We start from the raw sequence: 18,918 nt of genomic DNA, 5'->3' as shown, positions 1-18,918 counted from the left end.
ATGAAACATTTGTAAATTAAATCAACAGTTTTTCAACACCAAATTCCTAATTGACAAATAGTATGAATATGAGAGACTACATTTGTATACTTAAGTATCCTGGTATTTAAAACTTTCATTTGTTCTATTTATGTAAGCGGTCAGTTTATCTTTAGAAAAAGATTATTTATAATTGGTTGTCAAACATGATTAAAATGTCTGTTTTGTGAATTTATTAGCCTTGATACATTTTGTTTGATGACGAAAAAAAGCACACCTTAATTTACCAATGATATTTTATGTATTTACTGTCTGAAATATTTACATAGTTTCTACCTATCATGGGTAAATATTTTGTGTATTGAACCATATCAATTTGACTGCATATTAATTTACGCATTTATGTTACAGGTAAACAATTGGACAGGTGAACTTTCACAGACTACAACTTAAGAAGTTATCCTTCAACAATAACACAGGAAAATTAATCTTTATTGATGAATGACATGAAGTGACTGACCATTGGCTAAGGATTAGGAAATCAAGGTACGTGATAATTGTTACCTGTGGGTTTTATTGATAGAATTTCGATAGGTGATTCATTACAGGTAAATTTAACTGGAACACCTACACCTAACTATGAATGTAAAGAAAACAGTTGTGTTGTGAAATTTACGACTTCATAATTTTGGATATAATTATTAACTGAAATAGTTGGGTAAGTGTTTTTATATATTTTTGTACAATGAATAAATGTGTTTTGATTATTGAGAGAAATAATTAAGTTTAAGTGTACAGATAGTAAATAAACTCTTGAAACTTTTAAAGGTGAGAAACAGCAATGTCATGGCTACTTTTTTCTTCAATGACTTTGAGAAGTTCAGAAAATAGTAAAAAAAAATGGTAGTTATAATATCAACTAATATTTTGTTGAATTTAATAAAGTGTCTTAAGCACATATTTATTCCGTCATATTAAAACATATCAAGAAGAGGAAGTAAAATTTATAAATTATAATTTCTTTTATGCTAATAATGCTATAAAGGACAGATTTTACTGTATTGTGAAAAATCAATTATTAAGAAAATAACTGTAAAAATAACTTTTATAGGATTAACCATATGTTGCCTGTGAATTACATTCTTGAGTTTTTTCATCTGTTTGATTAAAATTTTTACTAGTAACAGTAGCATGTCAAATAAAAAAATCGTTTTTTTGAGCAGATAAAACATTTTTTTTCAATGAAATAAGGATTCAGAATAATTGTAACAACTGAACTTTTTAAACAAAAAATTGAAGAAGTCACTTTTGTTATATATTTGTATCTTCAATTAATAGTCATGCACTGCTTAAGAATCTTTTTGTTTCTTCTTCTTTAACAGATTTTCAGTGCCTGACTCCAAATCTAGCTTATAGTACATGAAATACTGTACTAATTCTAAATAAAAGGAGGGATTAGAGCGAAGAGGTTGTTTATAAAGGGAGGATCTTATTCAATCCCTAGATAAAAAAATATTGATAATCATAATTGCCAAGGAAGAAAGCTTTATGAATTATTTCATATGTCTGATTAATATGCCAACCAGTGTTTCCCTTACCCTACCAATTTAAAGCTTTAAATAAATACCATACACAGACTGTATTGACAAAAGATAAAGTAAGATTGAGAGCATGTTGTAGGGTTGAAGGTCAGGTCACAACTTATGTAAAGTAGATTTGTCACTGTATATTTTTGGAACTGATTAGAGTTTTCCATGTCATCATGTACCATAACTGCTATTTGTTATTTGAAATGTCAGGTATCTGTTGTGTCCAATGTGTCTAATTTTACATTTTTAAAGAATTTTCAAATCTTAAGGAAAAACTAAACAAACAAAATGTGTGGGTCTCATGAAAAGAAATATAGGTGATAGTTGCACTCAAAGCTTTTAAAAGTTGTGACATTTACATCGATTTAAATCGGTAACAAATGTTAATGAAACACATGCTTACCCTTCTATTCTTCTTTAAAATTACAAACTAACATTGCAGATATAGTCCATTTTGGTGTGCATGGATTTGTGAATGACCAATTTTCTTTTATTTGAATTTGAATCATGTAAATTACTGGTACTTTGCTTATTCATCAATTAGTGGAATAGGATGAGAAGACTTAAGACTGATGCAAGAATAATTTATTTATTTATATATTAGAAGAAATTTCAGGAATCATAAAACATACAGCACAGTACAAAAGACAATATTTGACTACCAACATCAACTCCTCTGAATACAAGAAAAGGCAAATTACAACACATGATCAAAATAAAGCATCATTTCTTAATATTCATGACAAGATATCAAAATCAGGGGTTTTAGGGGGTCTCTTTCAGGGGTTCTGATCCTGGATCCTGCTTATGCTATGTACGTATGCAATTCTAATTTTTTGTAATTTCCAGTGTCCCGCAAGACTTCATTTCCCGTTTTCATGGTACAATGATTTGACTTTCAGGTGTCACGCTTACAAAAAATCAGCAATTCCTGCGTCACGCTTAGACCCCAATGAGACCCATATTTTATGCAGTTTTTGCAGTGTTTCCTTAAAAAAGCAAGAAGGTGACAGACTAAAAACAAAAATCAAAGACATATTTCAAAATATGAATACTGATATTTGACAGACTATGTGGTAACAACAATTAGAGAATGTAATATCATAGATTTATCCCCTGTAATATTGGAAATTTTTAATTATTATTAGAAAAATTGTCTATTAAATCAAAAATATTCTCCTCTTCTTGTTTTTCATACTTTTACGTAGCATTATATGTTCAGATTGGATGCAATGTATAGGACATACCATATTTTCATTGAATAATAGTTAATTTGAGGTGATGATATTTACTTTGTCAATATAACTATTGAAATCTGGAAACTTTTTTATCTTCTGAAAACCACAAAGTTGTTATATCAAGTTTTCATGTAATATTTTATTGGTTTGTGGTCTTATGGTTGCAATGATTTTGACTAAATAAGGATTTTTATACCTTAGTCGAAAACCTTTATCATCTCAAAAGTGCAGAACACACCCCTCCAGACAGATTGATACATTAGACAATAAGAGTGCATGAAGTACACATATCTGCCAAGGAGAGCAACAAGTCATTTGAAATGCATCATTATGTAAAAGCACCTTTTGCACTGTGTTATATGAATCAAAGTGGACAAATGACGGACCGTTTGAGAGTGATTTATCTGTACAAGGTTTGTGTCTTGTTCTGTGGTTGTGTGGGAACATTGACATTGATATTGATTGTGAATATATTTGTTATAGGATTATAGGGATGGGGAATTAGTTGTTCACTTTAAATGATCAAATCTAACAAGGTTGCACAGATATATTTTGTCATTCTACCTACATAGTTATGTGGCATCTTTTCGATAAGATGTTGTTTCATGAATGAAAGTTGACCTAGTCTTCCCTGTCATTGCTCTAGTCACCTGTAAAATTTTAAACTGTTTAAATCTGATATGATGTAAAAGGAAAAATTATGTTATTAGCCAGAAAAAAAGATTTACATACATAACCATAGTATAACAAATTATAAATTCATATAAATCTGTCATAGAATATTGTTTTTTAATTGGATAACTCATATGACATCAAATACAAATTTCCTTATTGAAAATAATGGGGAGAAAATCATGTAATAAAAAGAACCAACAGCAACTGTCTATATTCTGCATTCTGTTTAAATACACACATTTGATGTTTTTTTGCAACAGCATACAAAGTTGCTTAAAGTTCAAATGACTGAAATGTAAAATTCTATTTTTTTGCTAAAATTCCATGCCATTAATGCATAAATGCAGTAAAAAAAGATAAAAAGGTTTGCTCAAAATACAAATTAAGAGTTTAGTGGCCTTTGAGGAATATAAAAATGGTTTAAATTTGAAATACAAATCCATTTAGTGTATAAGCTGGCTGACAATTTGAGAGTTGATATTTAATTGGATAGAACCTAGTCAGAAGCTGTCATTAAATCGTATAAACTGCTAATTTTAAGCTGTGTGGCTTCCCAGTGAGACTTGTAAACTAAAGATTGCCAACCAAATTGAACTAAGTTGTTTGAATGAAAAAAATCAATGAAAAGTTCAACCCTCAGGTTATTTCTAGAAAATACATCCTATGTTACCTTGGATTTGGATTAATGAAGAAAATGATTTATCAATTCATGGAACTACAATATCCTTGTTCTGTTACGAGATATTGCTATCACAACAGGTTTTAACTGAGCTGCATAAGTTACAACAAAGAAATTGTTGTTTTAGATTGAGGTCTTATTTGCGTAAGAAATGAGATATGAACATTAATTATTTAACATAATTCAGCCTGCAAGCTTCTATTTCCAATGAAATTTTTAGAAGGATTAAATTTCAGAGATGAAAATAAAATGCAGTTTCTGGCAAAACAAAAAATCGTTTCATGAAAATTCTTTGTAGAGAAGGCTGACAATTTTTTTTTTTTCAAAGCTAAGATATTGAGTTACTTATTTAGACATCCTCATGAAGAAGCGTAGACAGTAGTGTTTAAGACTGTCAGTCATAATTATGATGGAAGAGCAGTGAGTTGGAAACGTTTCATAGGGACTACATAAAGATTTTCTACCATCTTTAATATTGCTTTATTAAAATAGCCTACATGGAAAATGACATATGATTGTCCAAGATTTTGATATAATTGACAGTAAAATGGGTCATGTTCCTTGCAGTTTTCATTATTTATTTAAAAAAAAAACCTAGAATCTAAATCGTGGGAACTTTTGTAGCAAGGGAATAATTATTTTACCAGTTCAGCAAAATTAATTACCATGAGAATTTTCATACTCGTCTTGTGAATTGTTTTAGAGGCTTGAAAATTAACTTAATTTAAATTTTAAGCTAAGTTTTGACACATTTATTCAAAAGGTACAATATCTTCAAAATAAATGTTGTGAATCCCCTGTAGTTCTGTGTCTACTATATTTTGCACTTTAGGACATTTATGCTTCTGTTTATCACAGTATTATTGATATGTACTACCCAGCCATCAGACAATAGGACTATACCCTGTGGGTTACAAGTCACCCCTTTGTGGAAGTGCAAAATAATTACGATATATAATGTAATTATAGAGTATATGAATCTTTTCAAACGGAATCTATAGGCATTCAGTGTTGTGAAGCAATACTTCATTAAAATATGCTAATACCTCAGCAGTCTTGTGGTATTGGTTTAAATAAGATTAAAAGACATTTTATCAGGTGGTATGGAGACTTTTTCTGCTTAATTAATTGATGGATATTGATATTCTTGGTTTGAGGATTATGTTGTTATATCATTTGAACATTTTGTACTAAACAAGGTAAGAACCATCCTATAATTACTAAATATTAAAAAGGTGTATTCATCTTAAACAAAAATATTTGTATTAGAAATATATTAAGCTTCCTCATTATTTTTGATTTAAATAAATTAAAACATTTCAGTTGTTTACGTGAAAATTAAAAAAATTGAAAAAAAGAGAATTAAAATTGCAAAATCATGCCCTGTAAAAATCTGTATTTGAATCTTGTAACAAAAATAACATTATGAATAATTTTAAAATAGTATAATGCTCATTATAATTTTTAAAAGGAGGTAAAATGAAAGACATAACCATACTTACATATTATTTTAGCCAAGTTAAAACATCAAAAGGTCAAGTCTGATCAATTTAGAATATTAAAAAATACTATAAAATGTTAAAACTCTTAAATAACAATTGATAGCCTATAAAAGATCAGGAAAGTGGGGAAAAAATGCAAATAATTTCTGACCAGTGGTCAGCATTGGCTGTTATCACGTCTATGATATTGAATTAAATTTCCCTAATGGATTCTAAAAAGTGGACAAAGCTAAACATTGATATTATATTATAATAATGTAGTAGTGGGGAGCCGTTAATAGCACTTTATACCGTGGAAATGCTATGAAAGGACAAATAATGTGCTTCCAATTTATGTTATAGGAATGGAATTAATTGAATAACTCGACAATATCAGTACAAATATGGCCTTAGATTTGTCATCAAATTATCAGCTGAGAGACAGGATACAGCTTTGTGATATTAGCAGAAACACATCAATATTAGCTTAGTTAAATAATGACCACCAATTTTTTCTGTCAATTTAAGCATGATACCTTATACTTAATATTACCTGCGATATTGATAATCGATGCCTTTTGCCTATTAATTACGTTCTCCCGTGGGTTGAGAGATTATTACACGCCATTAGTTATCTGGACATTGTTATCATGTAAATATCCTATAAGGTCGAGTGTCCATTCGAGTATCAGATTTTACTAACGACAATTTGATGTGACCGTACTCAGTATAAAAGAGATTATGGTGAAAGGATTAATAAAGGCAATAGAAGTCAAAAGGTTTTTTTGTACCACACACTAGGTTTGTTGGCATAATTAATGTAGGTGTTACTGTAGTAGCCCAAAACCTTAATGTAAAAATAAAAAAGTAACGTGATAAAACTCAAACTTACAAAAAGGCAGGAATACATTTTGTCATGTTTTTTTTTAATACCTGAGGAATCTTACAAAATTAGAAATAAAAATCATTAGGAGTTGCATTGCACACATCTTCACTTTATAAGTGAAAGCTATAATTTAACACTTGTTTAAAGTCTTTGCATATATATGAAGCTCCATATGGTGGTCATGGACTTTTAACCCTCCTTTCCCAATCATTCCTCCTCTTAATGTGCATGTAAAAAGTCTAGTTGTAAATCTGAGTTACAATTACAATGATATATATAAAAAAAAAAGAGAATGTAGTATGATTGCCAATGAGACAACTCTCCACAAGAGATCAAAATAACACAGAAATTAACAACTATAGGTCACAGTACAGCCTTCAACAATGAGCAAAGCCCATACCACATAGTCAGCTATAAAGGCCCTGAAATGACAATGTAAAACAATTCAAACTAGAAAACTAACAACCTTATTTATGTAAAAATAAATTAAAGTTTATTAATCATCCTTGGCTATGAAGGTACCTGAAAAGGCTTTGACTGTAAATGTTTAATAACATTTGCTATAGTCATTCATCAACACAAATGTGATAATGTATTGAGTGCAGTAATAGTTTTAATTATTCAAACGTTGTTTACCAGCCAGGGGACATAAGTCATCTATGTAACCTTAGTTTTATATAAATGCACTTATTTTTGTGATTATATAATTTATGTAAATTCTTTAGGAACTGAAACTTTAAAGAGCAGTTGTTTGATGATTATTAATGCCTTTGTATTTGGTTCACTTTCAATGAGCTCTAATAAAAACAACATTAAAGGTACCAATTTTACAATTTTAATTAAAAGCTGTAGAGTTATGCCCCTTTGATTATGCTTCACTGTAAAATATTAATTAATAGTTAATTAACACCATCATCAATTTACATCATCTCTCATCTTTAGTATGAAAATATGTAAAATAAAACAGAAACAGGGAAAAGCTTGACTTAAATATTATCCTTTCACTCAGATGTTGCACTTAAATACCATCAATATAAGACCTTTAGTATGTAATATTGGCAAGTGTCCAAGAATCTGAAATCAAAGGAATGCTAATAGGCTCTTGATCAAGTGTTGTTTCAGAGGAAGACATTTTAAGTCGGACAAATATGGAACTTGTTCTTAGGTCTCTGAACCTTCCAGTCTGATTTGTGAAAATAAAGTAGACAAAAATACAGCAGGAGACAGGTAAAAAGCTGACACAATCTTTAGGTTTTATATAAGCTGTTGTTTTGTCTCATTGTCATATATCCCATCTCTTTCACTTGTTATCTTATTTGTTGAGATGTGTGTTTTGATGAGACTAAAATATGTAACAGTTAGGATAAAAATTGTTAACAGTTTCCCTTATATTGCAGCACACACAGTAGCCCTTTCTGATGTTTGTCTTCTTTACCTGTCCAAAATATGATAGTTAAATTGAGAATGGAAATGGGGAATGTATCAAAGAGACAACAACCCGACCATAGAAAAAACTAACAGTAGAAGTGTCTTATTATTTTATGTTGTTTGGTTGCTATTGTATCTACTAACGCCCTTTATCGAACCACAGATGAATTATCATGTTGTGATTGGTTAAACGCCGTCACATGGTGACCCCCTATGAGACCGTATGGGGTTAGTAAGTTTCATAGGGGTTCATGACATGTTAATGGTGACGTCATCTATTAATGTTGTTGTGTTTCATTGCTTTTTTTTCAACAGAAAAAGTCCAGCGTCCTATAAATTCTTTATACGGTTAACTACTGACCCCTCCGGCCTCACCCCTATGGATTTTACTAACCTTCTATGGATCTGTAGGGGGTCAGTAGCAAACCATATAACCTATAGTATCTATTTTTTTATATTCAATTGTTTGTGGCCTTGACTTTACAAAGCTTACAGTTCACATACCAGGTTTTACTCCATCAGTAGTTTTCATCTAAATTAGAATTCAGAGAATTTATAACAATGGAAATGTAGATACTTCATGTAGATACTTCATGTTATATGAATACAAATGTTGAGATATTTATATGAATAGGATTAATACCTAAAACGTGTTTCCTAATCAATATGTATTCGTTCTTTCATTTTATGTATGCATTAGCATGTTTCTTTGAGGGTTTTATAAAAGGATAAGTTATGCTGTATGGTGGTCAATAGCTATTAAAGGAGGTCGATCTGTTAGAAAAATAACACTGACGCCATGTTTCAATCTGAAAAATATTTACTTCTGATAATCAATATTATATATTTGAAGCCAGACAGATAATGAAAGGATTTATTTGTATATACAGGATAAAAAGTTTACATACCAAAAAGTTTATCATATAAACATTAAACCCTGATTATTATGGTCTGGGGTACTTTTATATTTTGTTAATCTTCAAATTAGTTATACTTGTTACCTAGTTTCTGTGTACCTTCTTACCTTACAAATCTTTTCTATGAAGAATAAACATTTCTTGTCAATCTTGAGTGGTAAAAGTAAGAGGAGGTGATGTACAAACCTCAATATAGGAGCTGTTACTTTTCTTTGAGTTGGGATGTCATCTACATTTATACTGACTTTATTTGCTTCCTCAAAAGGACAAAATACTAATAGTGAGACAATAAATAACATTTGGTTTGAAGGAAACATCATGTTTATGATGAAGTAGACACAGAAATTCTTAAAAGACTTTAACATGAAAGATAATATTATCAAGTTTTAAAATCTTATATAGAATTTTCCACTGTTTGAGTGTTATTATCTATAGGAAAAAATAGAAGTAGAGATTGTAGGACTCCATTTCTGATTTTTATGAAACAATGTCATTCAGATTATCAAATCAAATCTTATTATCAAAATAACTTGAATGATTAGAATTACATGTAATTTAAATCTGAATACTATTGACTGTTAGATGTACATATTTTTCATGTACATTTTAATTATATTACATTTCTCAAACAGAATTATACTTGAAAACAGTTTGAAATCAGATTATAATGCTAACTTAGGAGGACAAGTAGGATTTTAATAAAGTTTCATGTATCAGACATTAAGTCTAAAATGTATTAGAAAATGTATGCAATGTGAATGTGGAATACCGCTGCATACCACCAACAATTAACTTACCCAAAATTGGACAAAATTAGATTACAGCCATGACCTCTTAATCTTTAAAAAATACTTTTTCTGTCAAAAGTTAATAAAATTCTACTAAGTACTTGCATTTTAGTATTTTATGTAGAAGTTTCCTAACAAATTGATCTGAATGAAATTTAGATGTAATCACCTTATTTGGTTTACTCAGCTGTGAAGTTTTATGAATAAATTATTTGGAGCCTCATTTATATAACATCATTGCACATGTTGCAACAATTGATCATTTACGATTTTTCAGAATGTATAAAATTTGATTTTACTTTATATTGAAAACATCTTTGAAGTTTGTGACCTATGAATTTGTCAATTTTACATGATTTAACCTGAATTGAAAAAATTTTCTGTGTCATTGGATTAACTGATTTAAAAAATGTAAAAATCTTTGACTATTTTTTATCATAAGAAATTGTTCGAAAATTTATAATTGAATACAGATTTTGGGATTTTTATTATGATAGTGAAAAAAGGACATATATATATATGAGTTGACTTAGCCATGATACTTTTACATTAAAAAAGGTACTGCAGAAATTAGTCAACAATATAAAAATTTTAGACGTGGCAGAATTTTGCATGTTTAGTAATGAGTGATCGGTTACAGTAGAATATTGATAAGATGTTTATAACAGATAACAAGGATGGGAGAAATCATTTACTGTATAATTATTCCATTTAAGTCATGGAGAATGTACCAAATGACGTTTACAGTTTAATTAAGTGATAACGATGCAAGGACAGTAAAAATATGAATCATGTATTTCCTGTCAATCATGACACGGTAGATGACCATTGGATGTCAACAGGATTTGACGGTATTTACCTTTAGAAGTCAGATCGGCCAGTGATAAGTTTTATCTATTGTACTGTTGTATGGAATACGTAAAAAAGGATTATTACACATTTAAAACTTGACCTAGACTGAGGCAATGTACAAATTGTAACTCCATTCATTGTGGGACATTGTTTACATTAAATTCCTGTCAAAGTGGTCAGTTAAAGAGATTTTTAAAGATATATATTTGATGTGAATATAGACCAGTAGGATTGTTTACCTTTAATATAAATACATTATATAAAATTACTGTTTATCAGTGGTAAATATTCAGGATTAACTAAGTCAGTGAAACTTTAATGAACTGAACTGTAAGTATAAATAATGACCAAAAAAATTGAGAAAACTAAAATAAATGTCAAAATTAATCATGAATTTTACTGTACAGAAAAAAATTGACTTCAAATTTATTTATGTTTTTGCAATTTACATGTACTTAAATTTTATATATCTTACATTGAGTAAATTGCACCTTAAATACTAAAATTTATGGGTGTAATTACTTATTTTTACAATAAAATGTTTCTCATGGAATATTTCTTATATTGTGCATATAGAATAGAATGCATTCTATCACTTTCAGAATGGCATGGGAATTGAATTTATTATAAATTAATCGATCAAGGAGTCAATGAAAAAGTTTGAAAATGATTAGAATTTGTCTAAAAAAGTAACATTAATAATTTTTCATTTTGAAACAGAATTAGTTTCTAAAATTGGTCACTTATCGGTTAGTTAAAATACTTGTGGCCAAATTCAGATTATTCTAATAGTATGCATGACTAAATGCAGACTATATGCGGTATGGGCTTTGCTCATTGTTGAAGGCCGTATGGTGACCTATAATTGTTAATGTTTGTGTCATTTGTGTCATTTTGGTCTTTTGTGGATAGTTGTCTCATTGGCAATCATACCACATCTTCTTTTTTATATGGACAATACCAATGCACAAATAAAATAGTTAACCTCAAATTCAGTAATGACAAAACGTAACTCAAATAATTGACCATTGGTTTTGTTAAGCAAAATGATAAATGTATTGCTTTCCTTCTGTATTTAGGTTATAGTTGGATAATTCTACGTATTTCATTGTACACATGTCAGTTATGTTGGATATGAAGCTGGAAATGACATTTAATTTGTTATAAGTGTCGAAACTCAGTATAATGATACATTATATACAGATTTGCTGTAAACTGCGGAAACTATACCACATTTTAAATTCTTTGAACTTGTCATCACTAATATACATGATAGGTTTGGGTAAAAAAGATGTACTAAATTGTATCTATTCTTTGAAAGCATATGGTTTAAAAAAAAAAAAGATTTTTTACCACGCATTTATAAGAGTATATCAGTATTTGCAACACTTTTTCATGTTGTAGGGAAAATATTAGGCGACTTCCTTATTTATAGATCTTGTGGGCTAAAAGTGGATGTGGTTTTTAATATGTATACTTATCATTTGTGTTTGATCTATGTGAGATTTTAGGAAGTTACCAAGGATATATTAAAAATCTCACATAATCCTTAAACAATTGGTTTCTCTATAAAAATATGTATGAAATATAAGAAATGTTTCGGATCTGTAAAAATTCAAAGGACAACTGAAGTATGGTAAGATGGGAAAATGTTTCATTTTTACTGTGGATTCATTAGTATTTGTTCAATACCAATTTTCCTGGGAACACGGGAACAACAAATTTAAATTAAGAAATGATTCCTTCATGTCATGCTCTATGCTCATTTTAACATGGGTAGGCATTATATTTGTTGACATTTTACACTGAGCGTTAGCGAGGTGTAAAATGTGGTCAAATATAATGCCTACCCATGTTAAAATGAGCATAGAGCACTGAGCGTTAGCGAGGTGTAAAATGTGGTCAAATATAATGCCTACACATGTTAAAATGAGCATAGAGCATGACATGAAGGAATTATTTCGATTCTAATAGGACAAATATAGTATTTTTATAGGTCGAAGCGTACGAAATTGCTGTAAAAATGTTTGGCTGTTCCAGTTTCCTCCTCGATGAATCTGCATTGCATTTCATATTTGATAAGTTTAAAAACTACTAGCAGGATAAATATATGTTGTTTCATTAAAATATATGATAGAAGTTTATGTTAGCTGCCTAAATGTATATATTTTAAAGGATAACCATGGAAATAACGTTAATATAAGCAGTAAGTCCTTGCGCATGTGTCAAGCATATTTTTAGTGCTCATTAGAACACGGCTTTGTTAACAAAGCGTAATAAGGACGTCATATTAGAATGCTCAACAAAATACAGATTTTCTAAAGGAATGTATGCAGAATTTTCCATAACAGCGAATTGAAATATCCATGAATACGCAAGTTTTTATTGACCCATGATAATTGGTACCCACGAATATAAATGAAGCAACAGTACATTGGGGGAAAGAATACAGGGAATTCAGGAAAGTGAAATGGTATCATTGTAATCCACAAAGCATTTAAAAGTTCTTGTCATTGGTGGCACTTCTAGGATATGTAGAAAGGATTTCACTATTGGCTTTTAAGTTTGGACCCATTGATTGTTCTAACATTTTAGTCACATTGGGATACTGTTGAGACGCATTCATGTGTGTGGCTCCTCCATCCTTAAACTGTATGTGTTAACTGCTAAAAGAAAGGAAAGAAAAGAATTGTCATAATAGGGAAAATGAATAGTTTTATGATAACCTGTAATCTATGACAGAGTACAGAATAGTACATGTGCATAGGAATAATTGTTAATATATGATAACAGTAGAGGATTGTGGTATATCCTGGAGATTAGCTGGAGACATTGTCAATGTTTATTACACCATTATCTTGTACAAATATATACCTTCCTGTTCAATTCATTTATTTATTAACTATGAAATAAAGCTTTTGTGTCCTGAATTTAGGATAATTGTTAGTTGTAATTCTATTTACAAAAAGATGTTGTACAGTAAAATTGTTGGATACATTGCATTTATTATGCTTTGAAATAACATATGATCAATTCAAATTGTTCAAAGACCCCCTTCTAAAATATTTAGAACTGTCATTCTTCATTGACAATAAAATCTTGGTGTAAATTAGTTACACCAATTTTGGCTATTGCCCCTAATGTGTATCTAATACATGTAGTTTATACATGCAGTAATATAAAGGTGTGTTTGAATTGCATCCAACCAATAATTGGCAAAATTGACTGAACAGGTACAATGTATACCTCCTACCTATATCTTCCTTTTATCTGGTTCACTAACAATAATAACTATCCCTGTGTTAATAATAACCAGTATTGATTAGTTTAAAAAATGAAATACCATTATTATAAGTTATATTAGACTGGTCTTTGGACTACCTCCAATGAAGGGGTGTGTTGCAGCTCGATTAACAACATTGACTTGCTATACAGCCCTCACACTGTAGGCTGTTGCAGCTTATTTTACTGTGACTGCATTTTAAACTAAAAATTATACAAATCAAACAGATCCTTATATTTAATCTGTGTTTAAAGCTAGTCTTGTGTGAAGCAAACACTTTGATATACATATTGTCAGCATAATTTTAATTGATTACAGGTGAAATATGTATTTAGTTATTCATGACTGCATATAACATAAATAAAACATCTATAACATGCCAAATGATATTTGTATTCTTTTTTGTCTAAATGTATATAAATTTTCACTTTTGTCTGCAGTGATATACTTGATTACTGTGTAGGTAATTATTTTCTCTTTAGATAGATCATATATACAGGATATATAGGATATTTCTACAGAAGGTTCTTAAATTATATTGAAAATAAAATTCTGGTGAATGGTTTTAATGTGCCATTTTATATGAGGTTTATGAGAAGCAGGTGTGATGGTAATGTATTAGATCATAACATTGTCAGGACAGTTTCACTTCATCTCTGTTCTGTTGTTATTTTTTAGCCTATCTGTCATCAGCCCTTCTGTATCATTTATTGTTATATAACATATTCATAATTGTTATTTTACAGGACAGAGTTCAGCCTGACTCATAGAGAGAAGTGTAACCTTGTATTTATGTTTTACTGATGAGGATAAGTGTAGGAATTACCTAATATTCAACAGGATTTATTCCAAAATGAGTCTTTTATTTCGGAGGAATTTTACTTTTGTGTTTTTGTTAATGGTACTACCTATAGATGTTATTGGTAAGTTTTTTTTCATGACAATTATGTTTTACCTTTGAATTTCAATTTCATGAGATACATGAGTCTATTTTGACTTGTCTAAATGTTTAAGGTCCAACTGATTGCATGCCTAATGAAATACATGTTGTCTTAACTTAGAGTCAGTTTATATGGAGAAATAAGTGCTACATATATATATATAAGGGTAGTTAAATGCAGGCCAAGCAAGTTTAGGTAGTGTCAATTCAGAACATCTTTCCTGCAAGGTTAAAGTTCAGCTAAAAATTCAAATATTCAAAAATGATATGAATATATATAACTTTTCAAATGCATAAAACTAATATAATTATCATATATTTGGAGGAAAAAAGCATCTTTTATTTAATTTTTCCTATTACATATATAACTTAAAGTAGAACTCATTCTCAAATTAGATGACCTCTACTTTATACAGTGCCCTTGTGACCTAATGGTTATAAAGATGTTACTTGACAGCTATGGCATCCCTTAGATACAATCATAAAAAAGCTTATAAATGTAACATATATACACTCTGTTAATACCTATGTCCCTGAGTTAGATTGACACTACAAAGAACATGCGTAAAAAACATGTAAACAAAAAGCATGTCGAACATGGTGACATCATATACTTGATTTATGGAAAGCAATAACATTAAAAATAGTTGTTAGTCACTGGGAAAAAAAAGTAATTAGCATTTTAGACTTTATTGAAACCAAAACGAAAGCATAATGATTGATTGGTTGTTGGTTGCTTAATGTACAGTGGCAAATATTTCATGCATGTTCAGGAGGATATAATAAATAGACAAAATGATAAGTCTGATACAAGTGCGCCAAATCTTTGATTGAAATCTCCAACCATTAATGAAGATGCTCATAGACCTAGGTGAGCTGACCAGGCTTTTTATAGCCTCTAGTTTGTTTGGTCTTTCATGTTAATAAAAGTGAAATCATATAGTAGTAACAAAAATGTTTTTGCTGAGGAAAATATCTGAAGAGAGTTTGTATATGAAAGATATTAAACCTAGGTTTCATTTTGTCAAAAAACTAATTGAGAAAATAATCGTCTCATTGTATAAATTAGTTAATATGATCTATGATAGAATAAGATGTATTTTGTCACTGACAGAATGTATATTGTTGTATTATATTTCTAGACATTTAATTGGGTAAACTGATGAATGAAAAAATATAAACATAAAAATTGTTAACATTCTCTGGCTTCTGTTCAAAATAGCCAAATAGTAAAATTATTCATACATATTTCATACTTGCAAGACCATGGTCAATAGACAGTACCCCAACTAAAAGACAGACCTGCAGATGCACTAAAAATATCTTTTTGATTGAAAGCTTAGGATTTAAACTTGATTTATTATCTTGTATAAATAACTTAAGATACTTAAAACCCAAATAGGTTTAAATATTTCAAAACAAATTAAATTTGTGACAGAATCTGAAACCCTTCAAAACCTTATAAAATCTGTCCTGGGATCTAATAACTTAGTTATCCGTTTTATATTTTTGTAGGATATACTATAGGATTTAAGTTGACCTCAAAATCTTTCTCGTAAACAGTCTTGACAGGGTGGGATGGCAAATATACACTCTAAGGTTATTCTGTATGCATATTTACTTCTTTTTGATCAATTTAGTGCGAGACTTTCATTAATAATTCACATATACAATACATGGGAAATTTGTCTGTCCAGACACAATAGGGGTCATTACTAAGAAAATCATTATCAGGTTAAGACCGTTTATGACCATACAAGTAATTACTGGACTTTATTGATCATGTGTCCAATTACCCTGTTAATTAACATTTACTGTTAGAATTATTTTCTTTTCATTATAATTTGTCAGATTCTGACATTGCTATTTGTAACACACCCAAGTTGGAATGAGAAGAAACATTTTCATGATTCCCTTACTATTTTCGTTCCAACATTTATGATTTAAAAATTATATTTTAATTAAAAATTGTGTCTGTCCTGATATTGCTGTATCACTTGTTCTAAGAATCTTGTGAACATTTATTTGCTAAACTTATTAATACTTGTGTTAATAAATAAAAAAAAGGATTTTTTGAAATTGTGGATTATGAAAGGGAGACAAATGATACAAATGGGATGTTCAAACTTATAAGTAGAAAATAAGTTGACCCCCATGGCAATAAAAAAACAAACCCAAAGATAAACAACTGTATTCAAAACACAACAAAGAAAACTCAAGAGTTCTAAATGATAGAAAAATCTTGTTTTCTTAGGTTAAGTAGAATTAGGGCAGGGAAATTATCAAAATCTGCAAAGTTATATGTTAAAATTAACAAGCAAAAGCAAAGGCATAATCCTTAAAGAAACTTTTTTAGCAAATTCACCCAAGTCACAATTTTTAGTCCTTTATTGCTTTTCCTGTTTAATATATTATAAATTAGGATTCATTTAGACAAGCATAATGAAACTCGATAGTTCATAATGAAATACAGCCATAAATTGAGACTGGACACAAGAAATACAAATTTGATAATTTAAAATGAATTTACAATGTTGAACATGTCAGTGGACACAACAGTGATTATTAACTTGAGTACTTCAGACCAGTGAAGAAGCATAATAAAATGTGAGGTTATCTTCACACTGGTGTGGGGTCTATTGTCCACTAGTCACCTGTCAGGGAATTAATCATAATTTACAGGTGTATAAACTGACCAGGTACAATGATTTCAGACAAATAACTCCTTTGTTCATTATGTTTAGAGCACTTAAAATAATATTTATTACTTTTAGTTGTTTTCTTTAAAAGTTCTTGTTTTTACAAAACCATTCCCTTGACCACTTGTACCATCAATCAACATATTAAAAAGGATTAATTTAATAAAGTACTGAAATCTACTTTTTACGATGCTTCACAGGATTTTTGTCTTCTGCTGAAGTCTATAACAAAGGGTTCAAAATGCCGTCTGCTCCAGATGTTTTTTGCTATTAAAAGGGACCAACACAGAATTGGCTGCATTATTGAAATATTTTATACAATGACTTTCACACAAAGTTTACTCATGAAAGTTGAAATAGACAATTGACATTGGGAAAGAATGTTTATGATATGAGACAAAAATGTCAAGATATCTTCTGTATTTTTTTTATAACCAAAAGATGAAAGAAATAATAGTTCCATTGCTGTTTTTTATATGATAATCACTGGAAGGCCTAAAGAGATTAATTTGAAAGCTAACACTTTTAACTTAGGATCAATATTATGGCCTTTAGTTTTGACTAGTATCTGACAATACAAAAGATGGGCAAAAGATACCAGAGGGACAGTCAAACTGCAACATATGACCCAGGATGGACAAAGTAGTATTCCATTATTTGTTAGACTTGTGATACTCTAAAACAAAAATATCCTTGGTAGTCCATCAAAAGCCTTAACAATTGCATTAATATCAATATCTGTATATGAAAACATGACAAAGGGAAGTAGCAGGGATTAAATGGGCAATAAAACAATTGACTTTTATCCAATTCTTAACTAAAGTACTTGCTGCCATGGAACACAAGTATTTAGTTCATGTTTACTTTTAAGATTTGTAGAAACACATGGATCACAATCTGTCCACTTATACTCACTTCACTATAATTGTATAATATGTATTTGTTTGTTTAAAATTGCATGGTATTATGTAATTCTGTAATATGTTTTGAGGCTGTCGTCAAATTGTATGCCACTTTAGTAATTAAGTTTTCAATTTTCATCTTAAGAAAAAAATCCTTTTATTGAAAGGAGTGAGTGAATTATAAAAACTTATTTTCTAGTGTTAGCTTTTACAACATTTAAATAACAATAAATTACGTTAATCTAATTATAATTTGCCATTTCCCATACATCTGTCTGCTTTGTAATTTACTCTTTATTTTGTTAAATAAACTATGAGAAGACAATAGCCCTGAAGTTATGACCTAAATATGAAGGTAGTGTATGTCCTTCCATTAATTAGATTTCTCTCACCTGAAGCTACAGGTGTACATCAAAGTGTTGTTACCTTTTTACCCCATCTTTATAAGAATACATTTCAATGTTTTAACACCTTCTTTAGATTTTTACACTACAGTATAAGCAGCCAAAGGACATAATGGCTTTAATTCTCCACCTTACTAACTTATATTGACTTTAAATGGAGAAATTATACCTTTATATC

At 29.5% G+C, this 18,918-nt stretch overlaps 1 protein-coding gene across 11 annotated transcripts in view; it reads left to right on the top strand.

Moving 5' to 3' along the window:
* The window catches only part of LOC134691643 (adhesion G protein-coupled receptor L2-like), a 62,750-nt gene that overhangs the window by 6,937 nt on the left and 36,895 nt on the right, over positions 1-18,918 (top strand). For 7 of the 11 annotated variants that reach the window (XM_063552220.1, XM_063552259.1, XM_063552266.1 and 4 more), the window contains exons 2-3: positions 391-525; positions 14,542-14,718. In XM_063552220.1, the coding sequence (XP_063408290.1) occupies positions 14,649-14,718 (70 nt within the window). In that variant the 5' untranslated portion in view covers positions 391-525; positions 14,542-14,648. Of the gene's footprint in view, positions 1-390; positions 526-560; positions 698-10,486; positions 10,512-10,536; positions 10,843-14,089; positions 14,114-14,541; positions 14,719-18,918 lie in introns of those variants that run through there. The other 4 variants (XM_063552227.1, XM_063552239.1, XM_063552233.1 and 1 more) reach the window with 4 other exon arrangements.

This window comes from Mytilus trossulus, chromosome 1, assembly GCF_036588685.1.
Source record: "Mytilus trossulus isolate FHL-02 chromosome 1, PNRI_Mtr1.1.1.hap1, whole genome shotgun sequence".
In the NCBI taxonomy this organism is placed as follows: Eukaryota; Metazoa; Mollusca; class Bivalvia; order Mytilida; family Mytilidae; genus Mytilus; species Mytilus trossulus.
The sequence above is the reverse complement of the archived record's forward strand: the minus strand, read 5'-3'. Positions and strand labels throughout refer to the sequence as shown.